General features: G+C 49.8%; 5 protein-coding genes and 1 non-coding gene across 6 annotated transcripts; 3 read left to right on the top strand and 3 right to left on the bottom strand.

The window, feature by feature from the left end:
* Nucleotides 1–11,956: 11,956 nt before the first annotated feature.
* Nucleotides 11,957–12,389, bottom strand: NCU03467 (hypothetical protein; the record flags this gene model as incomplete). The annotated part of the gene is made up of 2 exons (XM_951263.3): nucleotides 11,957–12,244; nucleotides 12,324–12,389. 2 exons carry the CDS (start codon nucleotides 12,387–12,389, stop codon nucleotides 11,957–11,959), a joined length of 354 nt encoding a protein of 117 aa, XP_956356.3.
* Nucleotides 12,390–14,834: 2,445 nt separating this feature from the next.
* Nucleotides 14,835–15,842, bottom strand: NCU16509 (hypothetical protein). Its single transcript, XM_011395367.1, has 2 exons — nucleotides 15,753–15,842; nucleotides 14,835–15,681 (listed from the first exon to the last, which is right to left on the bottom strand). Coding segments are annotated over exons 1-2 (372 nt in total). The 5' UTR covers nucleotides 15,755–15,842; the 3' UTR covers nucleotides 14,835–15,311.
* A 942-nt stretch (nucleotides 15,843–16,784) lies between these two features.
* NCU03468 (MFS efflux transporter) lies at nucleotides 16,785–18,789 on the top strand. The gene is made up of 2 exons (XM_951264.3): nucleotides 16,785–17,333; nucleotides 17,401–18,789. The coding sequence occupies exons 1-2, from the start codon at nucleotides 16,870–16,872 to the stop codon at nucleotides 18,530–18,532; spliced, it is 1,596 nt and encodes a 531-aa protein (XP_956357.1). The 5' UTR covers nucleotides 16,785–16,869; the 3' UTR covers nucleotides 18,533–18,789.
* Nucleotides 18,790–19,807: 1,018 nt separating this feature from the next.
* NCU11054 (hypothetical protein) lies at nucleotides 19,808–20,778 on the top strand (the record flags this gene model as incomplete). The annotated part of the gene is made up of 2 exons (XM_011395356.1): nucleotides 19,808–20,591; nucleotides 20,651–20,778. The coding sequence occupies 2 exons, from the start codon at nucleotides 19,808–19,810 to the stop codon at nucleotides 20,776–20,778; spliced, it is 912 nt and encodes a 303-aa protein (XP_011393658.1).
* A 2,412-nt stretch (nucleotides 20,779–23,190) lies between these two features.
* Nucleotides 23,191–24,057, bottom strand: NCU03469 (hypothetical protein; the record flags this gene model as incomplete). Its single annotated transcript, XM_951265.1, has 2 exons — nucleotides 23,191–23,506; nucleotides 23,870–24,057. The coding sequence occupies 2 exons, from the start codon at nucleotides 24,055–24,057 to the stop codon at nucleotides 23,191–23,193; spliced, it is 504 nt and encodes a 167-aa protein (XP_956358.1).
* Nucleotides 24,058–25,517: 1,460 nt separating this feature from the next.
* On the top strand, nucleotides 25,518–25,633 carry NCU15654. The gene has a single exon (XR_897809.1). It is a non-coding gene; the product is annotated as a 5S ribosomal RNA (ribosomal RNA).
* The last annotated feature ends 769 nt before the right edge of the window (nucleotides 25,634–26,402 follow it).

Below are 26,402 nucleotides of genomic sequence, written 5' to 3'. Positions count from 1 at the left end.
TCCTCCTCCTTTCTTGCCTTCACACGATGCCGAAGGCGGAAACAGGAAGGAGCCTGTACATACTGTAACTTACATACTGTAACTTACACACCACGCACACACACTGGTGCGCACTAGTAGCACAGAACGAGTGAAAAGGTACCGTCCACCTGGATGCCCTGGACCTGACATGGAACACAATGCCGGGTCCCAAACGGCGACGTAGCGACCGATGCGGCAACGGAGTGGAGGAGGGTGGGTGTGGGGCCGCCAGGGGTTGATGGAGTTCTGAATGAATGAAGACGGGAGGTCAAGGTTAGAACGGGAAGGGGGTCGCAAAAGTTGTGAATGAAAGATAGTGTACAAAGGGCCACTGCATCCGCCTTAAAAAGGATCCGTGACCATGACCGTGCAGTATTTTGTCCCGTCCCATATCCCATATCCATCGCTGTTCGACCCAGGGTTCAACAATTAGGTTGAGACTGCAACCAAAAGATGGTGGTGTGTGAGGTCGGGTCGTCCGCGTGTTTTGCGCCCTTTTTCTCAAGTCATCTGTCGTGAAGGTCCAGTGACATGACCATAACCACTCCCAATACACACATTGATTGATTGATTGATTGATTGACTGACCCACGGGCCACGGGCACACGGGCAGCACGCTCGCATCGCATCGCATCCATCCATCCATCCATCCAGCGCATCAGGTCTTCCAGAGGTGTGCAAAGGGCATCGATCCACTCCCACCAATGCATGCACCCACTCTAACTCTAGCGTACACTCCAGCCGTCTCATCTCATCTTCTGCGGCGGTCGGGTGCACTGGCGCAGACGCAGATTGACACTGCAGCCATTGCGACTTTGCATGCACCTACCGCCCTCCTTTGGCAAATGGAACTGAATGAATGGACTGAGCACTGACATGCCCTGTTTTAACAGCCATGTTACTACCTGTAAGAGGTTTGTGTGTGTGTGTGTGTGTGTGTGTGTGGTGGCTGCTGAGGTGTTAAAGCTGGGGCTTGCGCTTGCAGTCAGTGAAAGAAAGAAACATTACATGGGCACGGCTGTAACAGAAAGAAGTGGGCTTGGGCCTTTGTTAAAGACACCCCCCTCCCTCAACACTACCTACAGTACGTAGCACACAGGTCGTTCCCCCTTCTGTTCTTTCCCGGGCCCCTACACTACACTACACTACTGCGGTAGGTAGAAACATCAACTCCCTGTATCCTAGCGTCGTGCTCTCCTCGTCCAGTCCATAGGTGCTGAATGCGAGAGTGGAACCGCTTTCGATCTCGGCCGAGGCGAGTTAGGTTCCCTTGTTGGAGGAGTCCACCATTTCAGGCGAGGCGACCGGACTCGTGTGGAATTTGTTAACGGGAGTTAGAAGGAAGGGCGGATCGGTGCCTGGCCCACCCGTCAGCGCGCACCGCCTTACCTTGCCTTGCCTTCCCTTCCATGCTTTTGCCTTACCTTGACATTAATCCGGGGCTGTCTCCTGTGATGGATGCACCTGAACATTGTGCCTGAGTGCCTGGCGTAAGCTGCGAAGCGGCTGGCACGTAAATGTTAGGCAAAGCAGGTGTCAGGCAGTGTCAGAATTTCAGGTCAGCCAAGCCAGAAACAAAGCACATTTTCTGTCACGGTCCAGTCTCAAGTTTGTTCCTGTTTGATGTCTGTCGCCTTCAAAGAAAGACGAGACCGAGAGACGACGGGTCATGTAAAACGACTGAGCACATCACCTGCAGCAGCGGCGGATGCACCAACTTCTAGACTTCCACTTGACACTTGGACCACAACAACACAACGACACACGACAACAACAAAAACAATCTGACAATGGGATGAAACAAAATCGATATCAAGGGCAACCGCGGCCCCTTCAATGCCAATTGTTCCTTGAATCCCTTTTTTCTTAACATGACTGCATCGTCGATAACGACGGAGCCAATATGATGTATAATGGAACTTGAACCCCCACCCCCCTCCCCTGGAAGTGGTCCCCCCCGCCCCATACTCCAGCTCCCTACGACACTAGCCACCTGCCAGCACCATTATGCAGCAAAAACAACCGAACCCAACACACCCACATCGACGCGATCCAACACCACTGCATTGCTTGCTGTTTTGCGGTGTGCAAGCGTCGTCCGAATAGCGCCATCCCCACCGCACAACGACATTGGCATCCCATTGGAATTGGATCCCCAGGCACCACAGCAGCCAAGCGGGCTTGGTCGTCAGATCAGGTCTCGTTGCCGCCGCATCCCGACCTTTTCTTTTTGACCCGATTGCTTCAGATTCTGCTGCTCTGCGTTGTCCTTGTCGCAGATTTTTGTCTCTGTCGGCGGCGAGCCACATCATCAATCATCATCATCATCATCATCATCATCATCGACGATAACCAGCCTGGGTTTGGCGGCCGCCGCCCGGCTGGCGATGGCGAGCCTACCTAGTGTAGTGTAGTGAAGAACGGGGAACGGGATGGGGGAGACGAACGACGGGAGGTGTTACGCTTTGGTGCCGTGCATACCGAAACAGCGATGTGATGATGATGAACAATGAACTCCGAACAAACCTGGAGACACCCGCCCATGCCTAGCCCTGATTGTAAAACCTTACAGGGAATAGACCGGTAATATTGACTGTGCGAGACAGGACTCGAGCGCGCGACCGACTGACCGACCGACCGACTGCGAGAGTCATGACCACCACTCACAATTCAAACACCCCCCCTTCCAATCCCAATCCCAACATCCCAACTTGTACTGCGGTTGCGAGCAAAAGTAAAACCCCCTTGTCAGGTATCTTGCACGGACCACCACAGCCAGAGCTTCGTGAGCACTGTGTGGTCGACGACCTGATCCACGGGTTTAACTTACCCATCTCACCATAGTAGGTTCCGGTCCTGAAGGCCTTTTCCGAGAGGCTCCTTCGTTAGTGTACCTAGGTAGTTTCCCTCTCAAAAGTCCCCAACTTTTCCTCCCATCCCGTACACGTTTTTGTCACAGGCACAGGCACAGGCACAGGCACACGGCACGCTTTACCAAAATCGGGAACTCGAACCTTCAACGCCTCAACTTTCGCCTCAAACCTTTGGGGTTCTGGGGTTCAGGGACGCAACCTTCGTCCCAAAATTCTGGATGAATGTTTTGTAACGTCTCAACCAGCGTCCGAGCAAGTATCGACGACTTGATTGACCTAACTGGCCTACCTATTCTACTGTATAGGTAGCGCCACCAGTCCCGGAATGTACCTCCATAATGTCTTAGTCGTCGATGCGTGTGCCGGCGTCGGTATTATAGTACTTTACAGTCGGTAATTTACGCACTCTACTGCGGTAGGTAGTGTACGTACAATACCGCGAGTACGCTCCGTACCTGACACTACAGTCACTGTTGCCGTCGCCGCCGCTCGTCGGCCGGGAAGACGACCCGGGCCGGTGGGGATCTTTGGGATCTTGGAGAAGGGAGGGGGGGCCATCAGACGGTATGGTCAGACCCCCCGATTTCGGGTTCCTTGAAAAATTGAGTCAAGGTCAAAAACTGGGATGGAGTCTTTCCGCATCGAAAATGCTTCCATGATACTTCTTCGAAGGAAGAAATCTCGGAGAAGTTGCCTTCTTGGGCCTGGATGCCGGATGAGCGGGCGGGCAGGCGGGCAAGCTGAGAAAAAAAAAAGTACACTACATACACTACGTACACTACGTAACCCATAAAAAAGACGTGAGGCGAAAATCGATCGTGGGTGGGTGCCCTGGTTCGTAAGAAGAACTGAAGTAGAAGGTTTTTTTTTTTTTTTTTTTTTTTTTTTCTCGTTCGGTTCTTCGGGACATCCCGTGGCCAGTCAGTCAGTCAGCCCAGCCTACCGGCCCACCCGCTCATCAGCTCGCAAACGCTTGTACAAATTTCGCCATCCATACATCCATCCATCCATCCGCGTGTCGTCGAACAGCCGCTCATCGCCAATTGTTATATACGTAGAGGTAGTAGTCTATCGGATGGGATCCTTAGGTACCCTTCTCCTACCTACACCAGATTAGGTAGTGTAGCATGTAATGTAAGCCTCAACCTGGCTGGCTGTCGCCTATGTCACGAACGAACCTCTCCCTCTTTACAAGTTGTCTATCAACAGGTTACGGTAGGTAGGTACCTAAATAACGAACCTTCTAATAATAGGGCTAACAGACCCTTGTTTTGTCTTTGCCCTTGCCCCCCTGCGAAGGTTACAAGGCGTCAGTTACATACCTACCTACCTAGTTAGCCTACCTGGTTAGTTACCTAGTTAGTATGTACAAGCATTACAACTCACTCACTCACTCACTCCCGTCCCGTCTGTGCTGTGGTAGGTAGGTAGGTAGGCAGGTAGGGAGGGAGGTAGGTTTGTAACGCAGTAGCCAGCATTACGCAGTCTAGCGGTGAACGAAACAGCAACAACAACAACAGCAACAACAACAACAACAGCCTATTGTAACCAACAACACTACAACAAGGTGCCGAGTGCCAGCCGGAGCGGCGCGGCAGCCTCGAACGGCAGACAGACAAATGGTAGTGTAGACTACCACTGCAGCAGCAGCAGAACCGCCAAGAAAACGGGGGGATAGGATCCTACTACTGTAGGAATCGCTTCATGAGTGCATCGAGGTACCCCTTCCTTCCCTGTTGGCGCTGGCGAGTTCGTTGCCTGAATTGAATTGAATTGAATTGAAGGATTTGGGGGCCATCTCCCATCTCCCATCTCCATCTCCCATCTCCATCTCATCTTATCTGGGATGAGGGGGGTAAATGGTGGATGCACTGCCTGCTAATAACTTGAATCCCAACCTACCTACCTATTATTTGCATGTTGTTACATACCTACGTAGAGGTATAGGTAGGTAGTGTACTGCCATCTCCAGTCTCACGTGAGTGCCTGCACTACTTAACTAATGAATGAGAACTTGAGGGAGCTTATGTAACTCCGACTCTTAACCACCACCTTTCCTCTTCTTCCTCTACTGTATCGTCATGTTTTGGTAATGTAGTACTATAAGTAGTAATGTCGTTCCGGGTTTACTACACTACTACACTACTACCTACCTAGGGGTATGTATGCGGCTGTTTGGATCCGAGGCTGTCGTGCTTTAGGTTGTATTTAGCTGATGGCTAGGTAGGTAGGTAGGTAGGTAGGTAGGTAGGTACTTGTGGTATGTAGTCCTGCCTCAATGTATGCCCAGCATGCCCTACACTAGTTCGCCTTGATCTACTTTCTGGCATAACAGTTAACCTACGTAGTAAGAGAGGGAGGGAAGCAGTGTATAAAGAAAAATCTTAAAGAAGAACCTAGGCGAAAGGGTAAATCCGCCGCCCGAAAGCGGTCATTTGTTTCAAGTTTGTTTAGTTATGTTTGGTCAATCCTTTTGAAGATCTGTGTGTAACAACGGCCCGGGGTTGCTCTCGGTGGTTTTGCGATACGCGCTCAACCTATGTACTATGCTACCAAGGTATGTCGGGTATCGGTGATTTCCGTGACGACCATGGTTGTTTATCTTACGGTGGAGCATATCGACTGTCAAACGATGTTTCCCAAGTGTTGGAAAACTATGTAACTCCCTTGGTAATGTCTAGGTACCTTATGCAAATTATGCCTTTTATAAAGACTTACACAAAAAAAAAAGATTTCGAAAGATGAGGAGAATAAACGTAGGTACGTTTGAGGATCATCATGCATGCTCTTCTCCAGCTGGCTGTTAACCTAAAGCCGTTTAACTTCCCAAAAGCCGCCCGACTTTCATCCGGATTCCACCCGACCCCACCCGGTTTTCTTCTTGGGTTCCCGTCCCGTAACGTTGCGGTACGAATTTCATACAGCGGAACCGGATGGTAAGTAATCATTTTATGCTTCACGGCGCGGAAGCTCCGTGCTGCCGTATGTACTCTAGTGTATGGATTGACCACCGACGGACCGACGACACAAAAAGCGTTCAGGACTGCACTATTCTACACTACATATTGTAGCCGATCTTGAATGGTTGAAGATCACACGGAAAAGTGCAGTTTCTCCACGTAGAAGCTATGGAAGAACGTGATGTTATGTGTGGTAGTCTACTGTTGCCCGGTCAAACAAGGGATCCTGACGACACCACCATGAAAGGAAATAACAAGGTAACAATTATGAGGCGAACATCACCAAGTGTTGCATGATGCGAATGGAAGCGAACACACAAATGTGCGGAATTGTGCCGGGCTGTTTGGTTAGGGGGGGTCTGTCACCGCTGGAACTTGTGTTGAAGGGCCCTGGCAGCTAAAATAGACGGATGGACGCTGGGCAAAAAGGCCTGTGGTCCATGTAATGTAGTGGTGTACATAGTGTACGTATTGTTTGTTTCATTCTTTCATACCTTACCTACCTAAGGTATACATTGGCCCCTTCATTGTTCAAATTTCTTCCCTTTTTCTTTTTTTTTGCCGTCCGAAGATCGACGTCTTATACATACCGACCTTTCTTTGACCCTTTTTTTTTCCCCAATTCAAGGCATGTGGATTTCTCGATAGACGTCGACAGTCGAGCTCAAGTCTCAATGCTAGCGAATGCAGGGGTAAAGGTATAAAGGTTTGGTGCTGTTGCTGTAAAACATCCCCCCCAATTAAACCGGAAATCGATTCCATCTGCAAGATCATTGACGAGAATCAAACGGTCGTCGACGACCAGGAAGAAAAAACCGACGGTGAGTTGGGTTTTGCTTGGGTGCCATCTGATCGAGGTCTTGGCGTGTTTTGGGATGAACTTTTTTCACTCCTGCATTTGCGTACGTACGGGCGAGCATCTATCTATCTGCATTGCGCCATCGTCATCGTCGTCGTCGCCTCCTACACTTCCGCTTCTCCGGACCTCTCACCTTGAGCGGTTCGTCTGCGGTGAGCGATTGACTTGATCCCATCTTCCAATGACTCGGATAGAGGAAGGAGCGAACGAATGACTTGTTGCGCCGAGAAAACAAGCCCCGGGAAGCAAAGTCGAAAAGAGAAAATTCGGAGGCGGGAAGTGCATGCGTTGATAGGCGGTTGTGGGTGAATGGGTGGTGCAATCAAGAGATGCAGCAAGTGGAACTTATCGTTGCTAGGCCTGCGTGGTTCTTGAACTTGTTGATGGTCATTGGTGGGCTCCTTCCTGATCAACGACGGTTCACGATAGTGGACTGGATGCTACACGCTATACCGTACGTAGAAGAGGATCATTGCTGCACAGGTACGGAGTTTGCGTGGGACTACACTAGTGCAGCTCGTGTACCTTTGTATTCTTTCAATGGACGGAGCGAGTTCCGTGATGTCTAACGGCCATCAATCATCGTGGAGAAAAAGGGGGGTCCATAAAAGATCCTCAGCTCCATATGAATGATGTCTGGAGAAGGGTGATTCCTGTGAGGATTTCGCGGGAGTGGAAGCGGCGCAGATTTATCAGCAGCACGCTCCAGTCAGGATACCGAGTGGGAGGAAAAGAAAGAAAAGATGCAGCTTCGCAAGATTTGCACAAAGGGTTACCAAGTGGGAGGATGGCAATGTGTGGACGAGAAGAGATCTTGGAACCCCAGCTGCTCAGATCACATTCGTTTCTTTTTCCTCTTCCAAGATGGAACCCAATGTTCGGTTTTCTTTTGTCGATTCGCATTTTGCCATTCAGGTACAATCCAATGCCATCAAGGAATGCCCTGACGGGAAGAAGTTGCTTCTCCGGGCCCTCCGCACTCGCCTTCCTTTCAGCTCAGTCAGCACACCTGAACAAGCTGGGCCATGCACAAAAGACCAAAAGTCCACATCGCCTACATAGGTCCAAGTACCCCAAAAGAAGCGAGCCCCACAGATCCCCACTCACTCAGCTGCATGGAAGTGGATTGCCAAAGCTCTTGGCAATTTCCACTTTACCTATTCGCTCGTATCTTTGAGAAAAGGACCTTTTCCACCGAAGTATGAAACGCCGTTATGACGGATATGTATAAGAGGGTTTTATTGGTAGTGTATTTGATCGTTGAAAGAACAACACAGCATCAAGCACAACACAGCACAGGTGTACACTAAATCAAAAACAGGTGGGGGGTTTGGAGATGGATTGAAAAATTGGTTGTACGTAGGTTAATTTCATCCTTTGCACTATGTACACTCCTCACCACGTGTGATGGCCCCGTCAAGTCCCGGGGAAGATCTCCACTCCTTTGCCGTTCCTCGAGTCACTCGATCGGGCCGTATCCGAATATGATTGTTGTGGATGTAGCCTACACGTACAGCAAATTGCAAGGCTCGTCCACTGAGCTGGGCTGAGCTGAGCTGACATGACATGATATGACATGACGACGGCGCGAGGCAGTAACATGATCACCACCCACTGAGTGTGTGTGCTGTGTGAAAGTTGTTTCTGTATGGAGTGAGTACCCGATCACACTATCGAAAGCACTTTATCAGATCACATAACCGGTCCCGTCACATTGCTTCAGTTCCGAGCAGTGAGTGACCCCAGCGGAGAGGTGTGTGTGTGTGTTCGTATTTTGCGGATTACACATAGGGTACGTACCCGACTAACACTAGTGTTTCCGCAGACAATACACTTTCTCCATAGCTGAGGGATATGTAGTGTAGAACACATGCAAGATGAAATTAATCAGCATGCAGCATCACAAATTTTTTTGATGAACCCCGAACATCGAAACTCGCACGCCTCGCACGCCACTATTTGTGACATTCATTGGTCTTGCCAGGCATCGTGAACCAACAGATGTCCCAGGAACAGGGACTGGTGGTCTTGGAAGGGGGGCTTGACGGAGGATCCGCCGCCCGTCCCGGGCACCACACCACACCACCACCGGACCACCGGTAATCCTCTCTCTCGTTGAGGTCCCCGGTCCGGGCGGCTTCATCATCATTCCCCAGGGGGGCACACAGTAAAGAATTGATAGTGCATGTTCGGTTCGCTTCTCGTCCATATTCCAGCATCTTGTTTTTTTTAGACATGTCATAGACCGGGGGCCTCGGCGAGCGGCGGCCCCGTGTTCCGTATCCAGTAGGCCCTCAACCCGTTATTACTCTTTTGCTCCTTCTTCTTTTTTTTCTTGATTTTCGACAAGGGCATTCGGGATGTGGGTGGTTCGGACATGGGTTACAGCTGGGCAGGTTCCGTGTGCGTGATGATATGATGTGTGGTGTTTCAATGCTTGCTTCGTAACCATAAGATTTCTGTGGGTGATGGATAAATCAGGAACTCCCCATTTTTTTCATTGTCAATGGAAGGAGAGCTCTCAAACAAACCGGACAATGGCAAATTGCAGGTGCGAGATCATCATCCTATTATTTGATCGTCGACATGCTTTGGGTTGCATCTACTGTACACCTACAATGTCCCGGCCAAAGATTGGAAACGACTGTGAGCCATCATGGTGACTGACTGACCTCGTGTCCTCATCAAAAGAGAACCCTCACCTCCATCATCAACGGAACCGTAAGCGACGCTGGGGCGATCCGTTCATTCCATGGGGCCCATGGGGTGCAAAGAGAAGAAGAAGAAAAAAAGTATGATGCCACTTTCCCACTTTCTGTAGTGTACAGTACCTAGTCACCCACTCCGGCTCCCACACTGCCACTCAATATCCCATACCAATATCCGAACACGGCGTTTCGATACTTTGGTAGGAAAAACAAAAAAGTTGCGTATGCCGTTCTGGAAGCCAATTTCGGATTCACGACGCCCAAACATGGATGTTCCTGGATGGGTACCTGGCTGGGCCCTGTGGATGGCGCTGGATCCAATTCGGTACCAAATGAGAGAAAAGACAGGGCTGTCCATCCAAGCGGGTCGTTAATCCCAGCAACGTCCATGTGGCCGACATACTGGACTAAACCCAAACCGGTCCTTGAACGTTTGGGTGAAAGAATATCCGAACCTTTTTTCAACTTTTTCTTTTTTTTTTTTCGGTTTGTCTTGTTGGGTTGAGGTTTCCAAGTTGGTCCGCACGATCTTCAAGGGAAGTCGATGTGCCAAGCGACTCGGGCCTTCTTGAAGGCTTTTCCAGTCGACGGAAGGGAAGTCTCCATGGAGGAGCCGGCGAGAGAAAGAACTCGTTTTGACCAAGTCTAACGCCAAGACACTGTACATGCATAAGTGGCTGGACGCTTAAATGAGTTGTTGTTGTTGTTGTTGTTGTTGTTGTCGTTGTCGCTAGAAAGAAACAGGAACGGCACGTATTTTTGGAGCAGCACCGCACATCCGGATACAGGACCTTTCCGGTCACGGGACTTGGTTGCATAACAGATAAGATGGGGATCGCTGGCCACTTTTCTTAAAAGTTGGGTCAGCTGGGGGGGTACAACAACGCTGTCGAATATTGGTGGCCGATTACCGAGCGCGGGTTACAGCAGCAACTGAAGTGACCACTGAAGCGAAGCACCTCCACTTTTTACTTTTTTTTGGGCATTTCCATTTCGGCGACCATTTCACCACCTCTCAGCTGTATCTGACTTCGTGACGGACTGCTTGTCATTGAAGCCATGGGAAGGTCGTCACTCGCCAAGGCCAACTCATGCTGAACACCGACCACGGTCTCCTCGGTTACAACTCGCGGGTTGCTGCAACGCGATACACGCCTCTAGTGTAGTGCCTTGACGATAACATTCACGATGATGATGGCGCCGCCAGGTGACCGGGACCCAGAAACATCAACAAACGATTAATGATGGACAATGAGAGCTGCATCGATCGAAGGACCGCTATGTCGAGATGACCCCCATCCTCCTTCGTTGGCCTCGCATTGGCGTCAACCTGCCTTGTACTAAAAGATGCATATCAGCGCATCAGGAAAATCTCCATTGGCAAGTTTACGCAACAAGCAGACTGTTTGGACGCCGTGATCGGTGCCACCACACAAACCCAGCCTTGTTTTTTTTTTTTTTTTTTTTTTTTTGTTCTTAATGTGCCTTTCCACAGGGAAGCAGCGTCGCGTCGAAGCGCATAAACAATCCACAATGAAACCTACTTTTATCTCTCTTTCTCTTACATCCCTAGTACTTGCCGCTGCTGCCGCCGCCGCTCGGTGGACGGTGCTTGTTTCGTCAAACATACTACTGCCAGGTGAGTTGTCACAGCCGAGCCTAAACACGGCCACCTGAGCGCCCGCAGCAGCGAATTCCACACAAAAATCCTGCTACACGACCCGCGAGTCATATAGTTTGTTACAGAAAAAAACAACAACAAACCCATTCAGCCCATCTTGATGAAAGCCGATACCACACTCACTGAGACAATAACGGAAAGACGTGGATCCTCTCGCTCTGTGTTGTGCCGTGGCAGAGATGATGACAAGAGGAACAGGGCAGAGAAACAGCCAAGGAGTAGGAAAGCAGTCAAGCAATACCTAACACGCAGTCCATCCAGATGAATGAATGACCGGACGCCGCAAGGGTGACGACATACACACATTTGCTGCCCGGCACTGCTTTGGGAAGGAAGCAAATTAGACACAACAGCATCACGATATCACACAAGCCATGCTGGGAGCCGTCACGCCTTCTTGCGTACGCACCCTCTTTTTTTCATTTTTCTCAATTCTCATTCACACTCCTCACTGCACATTCACACACTTTCATATTTTCCCCAACCCCGCTTTGAACGAGTTTGCTGGTTCCGTCCCGGGTCCGGCCTCCCTCGCTCTGGCTTCTCTGTCTCTTACAAGTGTGAGGCATGTTGCCGAGTCAGGCGACAAACAGGCAATCAATTAAATCGCCACGAATGGCTGGATTGGCTTCAATGAAAAAGTGAATGATGTTCCGCATGAAAAGAGAAACAAAAAAAAAAAAAAAAAAAGAGTTTCAGAATAGCCCGCCGCGCACCATCAATCAGTATCAGTGCGGTGCTCTCTCTCAAAACGTTGCCGTGCTGCACCTGGATGCGGCGTTTGCAAGATGCGGCGGGTGCCTCACGAAGAGGGGGGCGGCTTCGGATTCAAACACCCAGACAACCAACCCTTCTTACAACCCTCCGACTCCGATCCGATCCGATCCGATCCGATCCCGCCGCTGCCGCCACCGCCGCTCGCTGCCGTCTTTCTTCGCCCTTTGCTGTTGCCGCGCCGCAGGATCACTAGGTCGAACCTTGAAACATTGGACGTTGGACCAACTCATCAATCTTCCTGCACAATCCCCCTCCAGATGCAACATCCTCGAGTGCGTCTCAACATCATCAGCTATCGTGCCTCGAAAGTTTCCTTTCACCTTCTGGTGTCCATCAATGATATGAAGCATCGAGGCATCTCTATTCTATTCAAGAAGACAACCAACCATCCACTCCCAAATCAGTCAGCAGCAGCAGCAAGTGCAGATGGAATCAAACACGTACAGTATAGCCACGCTTGCGTACGCTACCAAGCTGAGTACTGAGGATGTTCTGCCACGAAAATTTCATGTGTAACCATCTCTTTCAAAGCTTTACAAGTAGGTATATTAATGCATGTTTCATAATTACCTCCATAGTGTACGTGATCGTCAACAACTGTGTCAGTGTCAGTGACAGTTGGTAGTGGTGGTGGTGGTGGTGGTGGTGGTGGTGGGGCTAGTCCGAGACTACAGACCTCTAAGCACACTACACTACCTTTATGAACTTTTTGTTTGGCCTGATCCGATGGCCAATTAGAGTGCCACGGAATTTCTGGTCCGGCAAGTAAGTACGTAAGTGTAGGTAGGTAAGTAAGTAAGTGAGGTAAGGAAGCGAAGTAAAGCTGGCTGGTTGTTAGGTAAGCCTTTCTCGAGCTGTACAACACGAGGTTCATAGAAAGTATCATGTATAAAAGGATCATAAAAGAGTCGTTCTTGTGTTTGCTCTTACAAAATAGCGTCGGCTGAAGTTGATATCGGCTGCCGTCGTCGAAATATTAATTTGAAGCTACCTCTAGGTATCCCCTCTCGTCTTTCCTTCCGGAGTCCCTCCCTCACGAGTCGTAGGACCGAAGACTATGCCGCCCACCCACCTAACCCTGTGCCGCGATGCAAAACCGGTGCCGCCGCCGCCTCAGACATACCTCCTCGCCTTGTGGCTTGTGAATGGAAATGTAAAAGAAGGTCGGTTCGGTGAGTTATATACCATCTGCTGTATGTCCGCGTGTTCCAGATGACTGCTTCTGCGGTTCTGCAGTATATATAGGTAGCTAGTCACGTCCACGATCACGTTTGTGCATCTAGTCTCCAAGCTGTTGGTCGAAATACACACAAAGAGGTGTCTCAAAAAAATGGGGAGTGTGACGATGTCTGATAAATACTCGTCAAGTTCAGTTGTTCTTGAACGAGCCGATATTGCCATCGTAGAGCTAGCTACCTAGCCATAGGTAGAGGGTCTGTTCATGTTCCTCACCCAGGTCCAGTCTTCAATTTGAAGGCTTTGAGACCGCACCGCATGAACAACACTTTTAGGTACCTTTACATGCCAGCACGCAGTCTAAATCTGACGAGTATCCATCCTCGGTTAACGGTGATGCTATATTGATTGGGTTCATAGTTGTTGCCTGTCATGGAGATCCCGCCTGAGTGCACGCTGCTTCAAGCATAGCCACCTATCCAACTTGATCAGTGTGATGGGATAGGTGCAGTGTACAGTTCACCACTGCCCGTTGTAAACGATGGGAGATGGTAGATGGGATTAGATCGAAGATCATTGAACACGGGGTACCTTGGACGTAGCCTCGGTAACTTGTAGGTACCTACGCTTGTTTCAAACGCGGTTAAGGTTTGAGGTAACTCTCCATGAGTTCCCTACCTATGTTAGCGCGTCATAATCCTTGAGATATCTTTGAGTGCCAACTGATCTAGACTTACAACCCCAAGTTAGTCTTCTTTATTGCAACCAGGAGAGCGGAAATAATAAAAAAAATCCGTTCTCGAGCCCGCAAGCGGTTCTTCTTTCCCTACCTACATATAGGAAATTCGAGATGCGATGATTTCAGTCTGATATTGATGCAGATGCGATATTTCTTCCAATAGGTACAAAAAGGACACAAGTCAAAATACCTACCGAAACAGATGATTACTACCACTGAGGACATGGATCCAAACCTCAACCAACCCTACCTTAGGTACCTAGGTATATAAACCCCAACTCATGTCCCAAACTCCCCCTCAAACCCCCAACCCCAACCCCCTCAAACCCTCAAACTCTATTCCTATCCCTACCTACCTACCTCTAGGTAGGTACCTTGTCTAACAACTATGAAAAACCCCATCCACCACTACCTACCTACCTACCTACACAGGTCCCAGGGCCCTTAGCACAAACAACACCTGAGTAGGTAGGTAACTCACTTCTCATTCACCAGACCCCAAAACTGCTCAACAGAGATGGTCACGCCTGGAGTCTGCTGGCTGCCTCTAGATAGGTACCGGCGCAATGGCGACTTCGTAGAGGTCGTCTTGGGAAGAGCGGTCGTTCGTGTATGCTCTTTGTGGAGTAGTTGGTGGTTGAGCAGGGGAAGGGTCCGCGTTGAGGAGGGCATATTACTGAAGTAAAGGGGCTTTTTTTATTTTATTTTTTTTTATTTTTAGATTGCTGGTGCAAATTGATGGTTGATCGTGGGTCGATTGGTTAATGTGGATAAGGTAGGTATTTGGTCTGGTGGAGGCTTGAACTTGATGCGACGGTGACTACCGTATGTTTCGTTTTGGGGAAGAATGGAAGTTGGGACTTGGATGGAATTGGGGTCGGGACGGGTTGGAGGTGAGGCTGGACGGTTTGGTGTGGTTGAGGGGTGGTTTAGTTTCAGTTCCGAATCTACGGTGTACCTAATGGTAAGTGAAATGTTTTTGGGGCGTTTTTTGTTTTCTGTTTCAGAGGTGGACGGATGGGTTGTGAAGAAGAGTATACCTCTGCCAATACGTGACTTATTGGATACCTTATTATTTGCAGGTTTTGTCATCTCGATTTGTCGCTGCGGTTCCGCTGTGTGTGTCGCAGATGATGATGATGATGATGATAATGATGAGTGTCCGGATACTTTCCTTCTTTTGTTTCTTGTTCTTAATTCCTTCCGTCCGACAATGTAGGATCTTGTCTCCACTGCTTCGTCACATTCAACTACGGACGACACGAGAACCAAAAACCCATCTCCCTTCTATACGTACTGATTCCAAAACCCCTACCTGCCTCCGCTTCATAGCATGAACCTCTTTCTACTCATCGTTCCAAACGCCAACTGACAGAACCAGATCTCGAATGCCAAGTTGAACTATCTATTACGTCCACTTCCAACCCCTCGTGGATTGTGAACAGTCCGAGAGTATCTTGATAGCCACCGTTCCCTCACGCATTCCACACAGTCCGATTGCGTGTCGATCGATACCGTTACCCTTTGTACGTTTCTACACATACCCCAGCGCATGTTCGGGTCACGCAGCACCTCTTCGCACAGATCGACATGGTATATTCGGTCTTCCATGCTCTTATTTGTGCACCCGGGGGTCGAGCAGGGAAAGGTTTCCGTGGTTTCTTGGCACATCTTGTATTGATAGCGTGGTTATGATGTTGATGTGGGTGAGTGCGTGGGTTTGGCGGTCGTCGGTGAGTGGAGTGCCTGACGGATGGAACGAGGCTCGATAGGTCGGGTGTTGGCGAAGGGATGAAGGATGGACTGGACTGGACTGGACTGGACTGGGGCTGAGACGGAGGCTGGAGCGGGAAGTGAAGGGTTCGGCCGAGGTGGTGTAGTAGTCGCCTGGGATAAAGGTAAGCCGCGGCATCAGTGGGTGTATTTTTTCTTGTGTTGGGTATTGGTAACATGCTAACATCCGAGTAGGTATGTGTGTGTTGGACACCTCGAGGCTTTTGCGTGCTGACTTTGTTTTGCTTCTACCAAGCTGATGTGCTGAAGATGTCATGGTGCTGCTGGTAATAATTATAATAATGGAGAGTACCATACCAAATTGCATCCTTAAATTTTCTTCATCTTGCCTGAAAATGCTCTTGCCTTCATCATCCGACTCATCAAGGTAGGTGCTAACCACGCTGCTTCCATGACTCCCATGGAATCTCATGGTGTTGCTCTTCGATTAGTACCGATGTGTTCGAACCTCGTAGCCACCGACACCTTTCTTGGCATACACAAAAATGGATTCATTGTTAACTCGGCCGTTTCAAGCTGATCATTGGGTTTCTACCTGCAGAACTGAATCCCGGCAACGTTCACAGATAGGCAGAGGATGTTAGCACTACTTGTTCACCATTGAAACTACCAGCTAGTAATGAGATATATCAAGCCCAATCTCTCCTCAGCAGAGACAGATGGATCTGAGGTTGAGTAGGAGAAGATGACGCGCATGGGAGCAGACAAGGAGATAAATCCAGTGAGCAACAAGTCGGAAGTGATACAAACTGGTAGGAATCAAATTTGCAAGAGGAAAAACACAGATCACGGACTTATATAAGCTATAAGCATAGAATAATGAACCGGAGGAGAGTGATTGCAAGTCAAGTGTCCTGGTCAACCACTTATACGTGGAACTACGTACCTGCATGCTGACGGGAGTCACGAGATGAGGGTGCTTTTTCTTTGTGCCGATGTTCACCCGCTGCAGTCTGCAGTCTGCACGTCGTGATCACCTAGCGCCGCCCCGACTAATATAACTGGAGCCCGGGAGACCTTTTCCTTTTACGCGATGGCGGCCCGAAGCTTAGCCAGACGGGCCAGACCCCCATCGGCGTCTTTCAGTTATCGTGAGGATCCAATGTTCGTCGGCAGCCCCGCTTTGGGCCGCCTTTATTACTTAACCTCCATTGTCCCTGCCATATGGAATAAAATTCGTTCATCCATCCGGTTTCTGATTCTTTCCATCGGCCGCTGGTGTTGGCAAATTGCCTAGCACACACCACCTTGACATCTACCGTGACTTGACTTTCGTTCATCATGGACGCGATCATGCTCCACGGCCTTATCGCCGTCGAAAGCGAGCCGGCTCTCAAACTTCCCTCCGCTCCGGGAAGAGCCGTAGCCCGGACCTACCCCGGTGCTCCACAGGAGGCTGCGAGTATCGAACTTCAACCTCTGTCCCGGACCCCAAAACCCAACAAGCCGGCTTCAACATCTCGGATCAGTTTCGCTTCTGCTTCAGGCTCCGGCCATCTCCCCAAGTCTCGTACCGAGACGACTATCTTTAGCGTCGGCCCCGAGTTGGAAGATCAAAGCCGCCCCACAACTCCCAGAGCGGACTCTGTCAACGATGATAGCACAAACATCGATGGCGTCGAGGCGATGCAGAGCATCATGGAACCTTACATGAACCGCTGGCGGTTGCTGGCCATGTGTCTGATCAGTCTGAGTAACGGCATGAGCGATTCTGCGCCGGGTGCTTTAATCCCTTCCATCGAAAAGTACGTGCCCTCTCTTCCATCCTTTCTGCTGTATCCCCCATAAGAGTACTGACCAGAAGCAACCTAGGTACTACAACATAGGCTACGCCATCGTCTCCCTCATCTTCGTCGGCAACGCCCTCGGTTTCATCGCCGGCGCCTTCTTCGTCGACGCCATCCGCGAGCGACTAGGGCGCGCCAAGACGCTCGCCGTCGGCCAGGGTCTCATCTCGTTGGGATACATCCCCATGATCGCCACCGCGCCTTACCCGGCCATCGTCGTGTCCTTCTTCTTTGTCGGGTTCGGCATGTCAATCAATCTGGCCATGGGCAACGTGTTTTGCGGATCGCTGAGCAATTCCACTACGGCGTTGAGTATGATGCACGGCTCGTATGGCATTGGGGGTACCGTCGGTCCGCTGTTGGCGACGGCCATGGTCACGGTCTTTGAAGTGGTGTGGAGCCGGTATTATGCCGTGAGCTTGGGGTTGGCGGTTTTGGGAGGCGTGTGTGCGACGTGTGCGTTTTGGGATTACGAGAGGGATACCCAGCAGCAGTTGGGTTCTTCTTCTGCTGGTGGAAGTGGTGGCCAGTCGGTCTCAACGGCGGCACCCAAACGTGACTGGCGTGCTGACGTCACGGCCATGGTTTCTGCTCTGTCAAACCGTGTCGTCCTTCTTGGTGCACTGTTCATCTTTGCCTACCAAGGCGCCGAGGTTAGTATCTCCGGCTGGGTGAACACCTTCCTGATGGACTCGCGCCATGTGCACGATGGCTCGGTCGGCTATGTTACCGCCGGTTTCTGGGGCGGCATTACTCTCGGCCGGTTCCTGCTGGCGCCGCCGGCTCATCGGATTGGGGAGAAGTTGTTTGTGGTTATCGTCGTCGTTGGAGCGTGTGCTTTCCAGTTGGTGGTCTGGTTGGTGCCGAACTTGATCGGAAACGCAGTGGCTGTTGCCATTGTTGGCCTGCTGCTGGGGCCCGTGTACCCATGTGCGGCGGCAGTGTTCATGCGGAATATCAGCAAGCAGAAGCAGGTTAGTGGGATGGGTGTGATCTCGGCGTTTGGGAGCTCGGGAGGCGCGGCGGCTCCGTTTACAACGGGTTTGCTGGCGCAGGCAGTTGGCACTTTTGTGTTGCATCCGATTGTTATTGGGTTGTTTGTGGTGATGATGATTTGTTGGTATGGTCTGCCGAATAAGCCCAAGAGAAGCGAGTAAAGGGTGGGTGGTTCTGTTGATGGGCGTGACCTGCCGGACCAGACCTTGGCCCTTGAGATCAGGACATCGTTTCAATGTTTGTTATACCACTAGTGGAATCTGGGTGAAATTTAGTTCGGACGTCTTGGTAGGGATTCATGCTTTAGGTCACTGCCTATCATATTTCCTTGTACTACCTCCATGGCTAGGTAGGTAGTGATTCACTACTTTCGTTTGTAGCTTTGCCTTCCTTCTGAACACATCGAAAATTCCTCTCGCTTTCTATTCTTTACTATCGTGTTGGTACATGTGAACAAAACCCTTCTTCTCCTTTTCGTCTCCTGTTTTTCGCTCCCCCCTCTACATTTCATTGCCTTGGCCATGAATATGGGTGCCAGCTTCGACGACGATTGTATGTGTCACGATTCAGAGTCCTCAACTTCCTGCACGGCTGAGTCAGCCAGGAACGCATACGACTGCCCGCCGCGACTTCCCTAGCTAGCCTAGATCTTCGACTTTCCATAGCGGAATTCTCCAAGGGAAATTTTAAGGGTAGGAGCGATGCACCGGAAATAATGATCAATTGCAGTGGGAGTGATTGGGATCCCGCGTGGGATTTCTGTTCTTCTTCTCTTTCATCCTGTCTTCATCGAGTGCCTCGCAGTTGACAACTCCATCAGATGTGAATTTCTCGATCCATCTGTTTGACCAATGATATTGTCCGAACTTCTTGAATTTATCAAGCTTGACATGATAGACCAATGGGAGGGGTGGTTGGGAGATAAGAAGCACATTCAGTGTTAACCAAAATCTGACCAGATACTCCAGCTGTGATGTAGCCAACCACCGTTGCCTGTCATCAGCCATTCTTTGAGATCAGGTGACCACTAGGCAACCACATCCGATGAACGCGTGCCTCAGCCTTATCGAAGGACAAATTCTCGACATCCTCAACATCCCCTTTTCTGGATCCGTCACGAGCAAGCTCCCTCGCCATAACTCTTTTACATGGGGCCTTCGATTTCATCGAATCGCGAGCGATCGGCTCAGCAGGCCGGCGAGACGACTGACGGCACTCATGATGGCCCGCGCCAGCTAGTTCAAATCACGGAGACTCCTCTAAGCCAGAACACGAATTCGGTCGAACTATGCAGTCGATGTGAAGGGATTGACTTCGATGCCATCTTCTCGAACATTGCCCCTTCGGACTCATACGAATCTGGATCCACATACAGTTTGCATCTTGGACAACTCAAAAAGGAGGCAACATGCGTACTTTGTCGATTTTTTTATACGATGCGGTACCCGGCCGATAGGGAGACAGAAGGCTACTCCTTGCGGTCATTTCCGCTTGGGGGCGCATGGACAGCCTCGGCGGCCTACTCTGTCTTGCGTTATGCTCCATCTATGGTGTTGTGCGTTTTGTCCGGCGACCCCGTTGTGTTTGAGCCTGGTCTACCTGGACATCCTTTCACTAGCACCGAAATTTTCGCCCCCCCGCCGGACCAATATTGGATTGTTCCCCAATCCTTTACGGCTGCGCCATTCTTCGGCCACGCAAAACGCGGCTTGAGCGCTGTGCCTTTCTCTCCAACACTCATCAATTATCCTCTCCTACGGGCTTGGTGCGAACATTGTGATCTTCATCATAGCACATGCGCCTCAGCTACGCAGACGGAACACAGGCCCGATAAGCAAGGGGTCGGGCCTGTGATTCGGTGCATCGATTGTCGTACACGCGAGGTCGTTGAGATACAGACCTCGTACAGGTTCTTCGCTCTCAGTTATGTTTGGGGTAAACAGCCCGCACTTAAGAGCGAATATGCCTTGGTTCGTAGAGGTACCAGGGAAACAGCCTCGGCGAGTGGCAAACGACAGCTTCCCAGTGTTGTTCCTGCTGTCATTGAGGACGCAATGATTATGGTAACCAGTCTTGGCGGGCGGTACCTGTGGGTTGATCAGTTTTGCATTGATCAAGACGATCCGGATGATAAGCACGCTCAAATTGGCAACATGGCTGCTATTTTTGAAGGCGCTTATGCAACGATTGTGGCATTTTCCGCGACAGACTCTGCTTCTGGTCTGCCTGGTGTCAGGAACCTAGCAAGAAAGCCGTACCCCTCGGTGACACATCTAAAGCATCCTATCTCTGCGCTTCGACCAAGTGCTATCAGTTCTGCAAAGTTGGTTACCGCTTCAGTTTGGATGACAAGAGGATGGACTTATCAGGAGGCCATTCTGTCACGTCGTCTGCTGATTGTGACTGATTATCAGGTTGAGTTCATCTGTTCGGATGCTGTGTGGCATGAATGTACTCTTCCTGAAATGAAGACTGGATCTTTGTCACGGCTAGAGTTTCTCGTCCCGCGTCCCCCTATGTACTTGCTCGAAGCAATCACACCAATAAGAAAATCAGCCGGCCGAATCCCAATGAGCATAGACTTCCTCAACAAGCATATCATGGAGTACAATCGGCGCCAGCTAACTTATCAATCCGATACCCTAAAAGCTATTACAGGCTTGCTTTCACGTATTTCACTACCTACGTACTTGGGTATTCCTTTTTTGAACCCAATTGAGTTGGACGTGAGTCTGTCACACACGTTGGCTGTTGAGATGGCGCTATCGCGCTTTCTCGTCGGCCTCACCTGGTATCCCGTCCACGAAGGAAGAAAACATTTACAGAGAAGATATGCCTTTCCCAGCTGGTCATGGCTCGGCTGGGAAGGGCAAGTCGGATTCCGGTTCCAGAACGAATTGATCTATTTCTACGATGAGGAAGATCCTACCAAGAAACCACAACCTAGAGCCCGCGTGAGTGTTCAGATCACGAACCAGGTCACTCATACCAAGGGCGAAGAAACACTTGTGCCACTTGAATATCTTTTGAGCGAAACACTTTGGGGCAAGAGGTCCACGAGTATTTTACCTCATCTAACCAACTACCTTTGGGTGGAAGGCCAGGTGATTAAGATGACATTTACCATGGGGCGTGGTGAACAAAGCGGGTTTTTCGTACCCAAAAGTTATCATCCGCCAATTCCACCAATGAGTGTGTGGTACAACATGACCAGGCTAAGTTTCCGAAACTGTAATCCTGAACGTCCAGACCTATCGACTACTATGTACGAACGAATAATGACCGAGCAATGGGATTGCCTCTTACTAGTAACCAAGAGTTCCTTGTCTCGTCTCTCCTATTTTCTGATACTAGACAAGGTACAGCGGGATGAGAACGTGGAAGCTGAAGATTGCCACTACGCGGTTGGGTCTGCCGGGCTACACTTTTATGGGAGTGCATTTGATGATCTCCCATGGGCTGATCCCAGTCTGCGACGGAGGATCAAGCTATGCTAGGCTAGCAGATAGTCAAAGGCTTCATCCCACCAACCGGCTCAACTACCTATCGCGACGCGGACATACACACCTACAGCTACGAGGGCTTGCATCTGGCAATCATCACTTTCGAGCCGGAGGGGATTTTAGTCTTGGCAGGGCTGAGTGACGGACGAAGCCGTTGGCAAATTTTGGTGTCGATGGTCACTTGTGTGTGGGAGCCGAGATCGGTGATAGTACCTACCTCTTTCTTTTCGCTACAGGTACGTTCAAAACCCAGATCAAGTCATATTCATACAGTGTGCTGACCCGAAGCATCGACAGGCCATGAATGACCTTTACTTCGTGGTGCAGACGCACTACGGATCGCGCTTCTTCGAGTAGCACCCGATGCGGTTTTCTTTTCTTTTCTTTTCCTTTTTCTTCCTTTTTTCTTTTTTTCTTTTCCTTTTTTTTCTTATTTTATATGTCCAATCTACCTCTACATAGGAAAGATAACACGGGATGATTGATCGAGGAGGGTACCAGTATAGCTCAGATTTCCAGATATCTTGAACAGGTCGTGTATTTCCAACCTTTGCGGCTATATCTCTTTCGTTTCTTGTTCGTTTCCATTTCTTTTCCTTCCGCGCTGCTTACTTTTCCATTATCCGTGTTTTTTTTTTTCTTTACTTTTTTCTCTCTCTCTCTCTCTTCTTTTTCTTTGAGATCATCCCGTTACCTACCTACCATGAATACAAGGAATACATGATACCAAGAAAACACTGCTAGATGTCAGCTCTTTTGCGAGCAACGCACATCTGTCGTTATCAATACCTCACTTCCTAGAACCACTCCCTATAGGTAGGTACCTTGCACTGACGGCCTGGAGTTCACAGAGGGCCCCCCTCTCCCCATCCACGCATCATCTCCACAACGATTCTAGCTTTGTCATATGATCCGTCTTGCTCTCCCGACGTCAATAATTCTTGCTAGGTGTGAATGGAAATCGAATAGTTGCTACACGAGGCTTCGACCGATGGCTACCCCTTGGAAGCGGGAATGGGTTACGTAAATTGTAACGACAATAGGAACACGGAGTTGTAAGGCGGTGCGCACAGGGATTTACCTATTCCCATGCTACTACAGTTTATATCTCTTCCCTTTTCCCTTAATAACGGCGTACAATTGTATGGAATATTGGCGACAAAGGCGTGTGCAAATATGGGTGTTAGCGACGCTCTCAGCGTGCTTCTTAGCCCAGGATCTACCCACCAAACAAACAACCAACCGTTTCAAGTCCCCCAAACTGATGTTTACTCCGTATTTCCACCATTGACATCACCGACCCTCGTGCTCTTATGTTAGGTATTCGGTCCCAAAGGCAACAGCCTAGTATCGAATCTCGAAGGGGGTCCTCGAGCTTCAGCAGGCGGCTCCATCGCAGGTAATTCGTGACGTCTAAAAGGCGGGACAAGGAGAGCAATAGACGAGCTATTCTTGCCTGAGTCAATGCCAATGCCAATACGACCATACGGTCGCTGGACATGGCCATACTCCTGTGGAGTCGGGAGCTCCGGTTCTCCCACCTTGGGTCGGGCAGAAGGAGGTTGAAGCCAATTCCCGTTTGGACACCAGTATTCAATGCCTTGGCATTCCTTAACGAAGTCTTCTCTGTGCCTGCCGGTGAACGCCTTTGCAATATTCTAAATGAAGCAGTCTACCAGTGACTGAAAGAGTGTGTAGTTCCGAGATTTTGCCCGGTACCAAATGTCGGAGTTTTGATTTGTCCGGCGCGGAGGTTTTTTGACGGTTTCTGGGTTGGCTGGTAGGTATATCCTAGGAGGTCAGCATACCTAGGACTATGGGAAAGTAGGTACCTACCTACCTACTGGCCGGGAGACATCGTTCTACAAGCTGGGGACCGGAAGGGAAGAGGGTAGTACTGGGGGAGCGCGCATACCGAGGGTTCTCTTTAACCCTTCGAGCATGAACTTGTCTCTGGCCAAGTTGCTGGATCCATTTTCAGAGCTCTCCGCGTACCGAACAAGGAGCCTGAATCTTGCGATCAACCTCGTGAAGGCCTCGGAACAGTCCCAGTAATTTTCATCGAGAACTCTCTGAACCCAGCTGTCGAGGAAAGGGGTAGCCAAAGGTCCAAAGATGATATTCTCCTCGGCGACCCAGTTGATCGGTGCGTAAAGGGCTGTAAGCTGAGAAGATTGCGCCATGATGCAGGACCAGTTCGAGATAATGCGGAATAAGGTTTTTCTTTCGTTTAATAATCGATTATTACGGAGGTTATATCTGCATTGTATCGACGTGTAACAGAAGAGATGTAAAGGCGGGTCAATGCAAGTAGGCAGACCGACCAGAGAGATTGAACACATCTTGAGGGCGCGCAGTTCCTGACTCGAACTTGCTTAAACACATCGAGAGGGAGGGGCTTCCACCAATTGGATGTGCATGTACCCTCCGTCTGACTAGTTTGCAAAAGATCCGTCTCGTCGTGATGATGATTAAGGACAGCACTTTCCAAGGAGAGTTCCTCCCTGAGTCTTTTACGAGAACAACAGCAGCAAGAAAACGCAACGAAACAGAAACCACAAGCGAGCAACCTCACGTCAAGATCATGCTATCATTAATCGTTGAGGAAACAGTCTTGGATGCCATTTTGACAACCCGTATCATTCGGGTGTACCCGGGAAAACTCGGCTTGAACTACCCTCTACCACGGCCATCTTGTAGATGCCCTCGCTATCCCAGAAGAGAATGACTGGGTGGTCGCTATTGTTTTGTGTTCGGTCAGCGAAGGATCACCAAGAAGCGAGGGTCCGTCTTGCATGTGTGACGATAAGTGGAGACGAGTCCCAAGAGAGGAGAGGGCAGGAGTATGCGCAGGAAGGGGCGGGAAAGATCGAGCAAGCAAAATCACAGAAAAACGGGAGGCATCAAAGCACGTTTCCACACTGTGAAGGATAACCCGAGCGTTTTAGACTCCGATGAAGGCTTTGAGACGGAGATTACCATCCTCCAGTACCAACTGGGAACAGCGATGCATCGGGAGACAACCAGAAGAATCGGGCAATCACTTCTTTCAAACAAGCCACAATATGTCAAGATGAGAATGAAGATTTCACCGCGCCTATTTCCCCGTTTCGGCTTGATGGGCTTCACAGTGGTTCGCGAACATAGACATGATATGGGCTTAACATGCGGGTTTCGAAAATAGTCTAGTCAAACACAGATCGGGGAGCTGGATCGGGAGTTTCGCACAAAGGAGAATATGACACACTGAATGGGAACACAAATCTTATTTCTTTTCGCTGCTGTTCGTTCGCATTTTTTCCGTTTAGAAAATAGTTATATTCACGCTGGCAATGTTTACATTCCTGCCCCATCTTTTTTTCACCCCCCCTCCTTGTGTGGATTACATTTCGCTTCATTGTCTGCCTCCATTGTCCTGGTTCGACGTGTTTACACAGAAAATAAGCAGTCAAGACTTTATCTGGATTGTTTTGAGAGTTCCTACTTCAGTAGGTGAAAAGTGATTACTGAGTGTCTGCCTCGTACCTGCTCTCTGTTTCCGGCCGGCCAACAACGCGCGACGCTAGCCGACCCAAAATCTAAGTACAATGCTACTTCCCAAATTGTCCTTCATAGGTGCGCAATTTGATGCATCTAAACACATACGACCATACCCACTGGAAAACTCGGGATCCCGTCCGCTCTCCCATAGATAAGCCAGTGAGGGCCAGACTAGTAGTTGGGTCGGTGACGACCAGCGAATCCCTGGTGTTGTATGTTTTTTGCTCCACTTTCCTTTTTGCTGATTCATCTTCTGCAGTCTTCTCTGTGTTGTATATGCGGGAGGCGCTTATTTTCCTTTTGATATGGCGCGAGATTACAAGTGCGATCTGTATCTGATATTCCTGTTTTTCTTTTTTCCCGGTAATTCTGGTGACCAAGTATGTGGTAACCTCGCTGGTACATACCTCTCCCCCTCTTTCTGTGAAGTCCAGAACCGAGAATCACCTGACGATAATGACTCCATCTGCCCTTTGAGCAAATGACGGGAACGGCTGCCACGAGGGCCATTAGACCCCTCCTACTCCGATCGCTCCAACCTGAACACTGCCGGCAACAAAAGTTTTGGCCACAACTCGAGAATATTAGGAGTCATAAGTGTTAAGATGCTTGGTTAAATCGCCTAAATCTCGAGGGGTCTGGAAGTCTACTGAACCACTGAAGACAAGGATGTACAGTTAGCTGATACGGGGGCGTGAAGGGGAGGAGCAACTTTGAAGGTGAAGAATGGCAAGCACGATGCGAGGTATTAGGGCACGAAACCCAAGGTAGGTTGGGTAGAGGTACCTATCCAATGCGCAAAAGTGGAGGAGGTACCTTACGTACAAGCTGAGATTACCTATGTTCTCGATCTGTCGTCACTGGGTGATTGAGTCCTTCTTTCTCCTTTCTACCCACGACTTTCTGTGAACATCGTGCTTCAAACGGCCCTTTTCTTCTCCCCGCGAGTGGAGTTATTGGAGCTTCATCATAAACTCCTCGCCACCAA

Source organism: Neurospora crassa, linkage group II, assembly GCF_000182925.2.
Source record: "Neurospora crassa OR74A linkage group II, whole genome shotgun sequence".
NCBI lineage: Eukaryota > Fungi > Ascomycota > Sordariomycetes > Sordariales > Sordariaceae > Neurospora > Neurospora crassa.
This window is presented reverse-complemented; position numbering and strand designations above follow the sequence as displayed.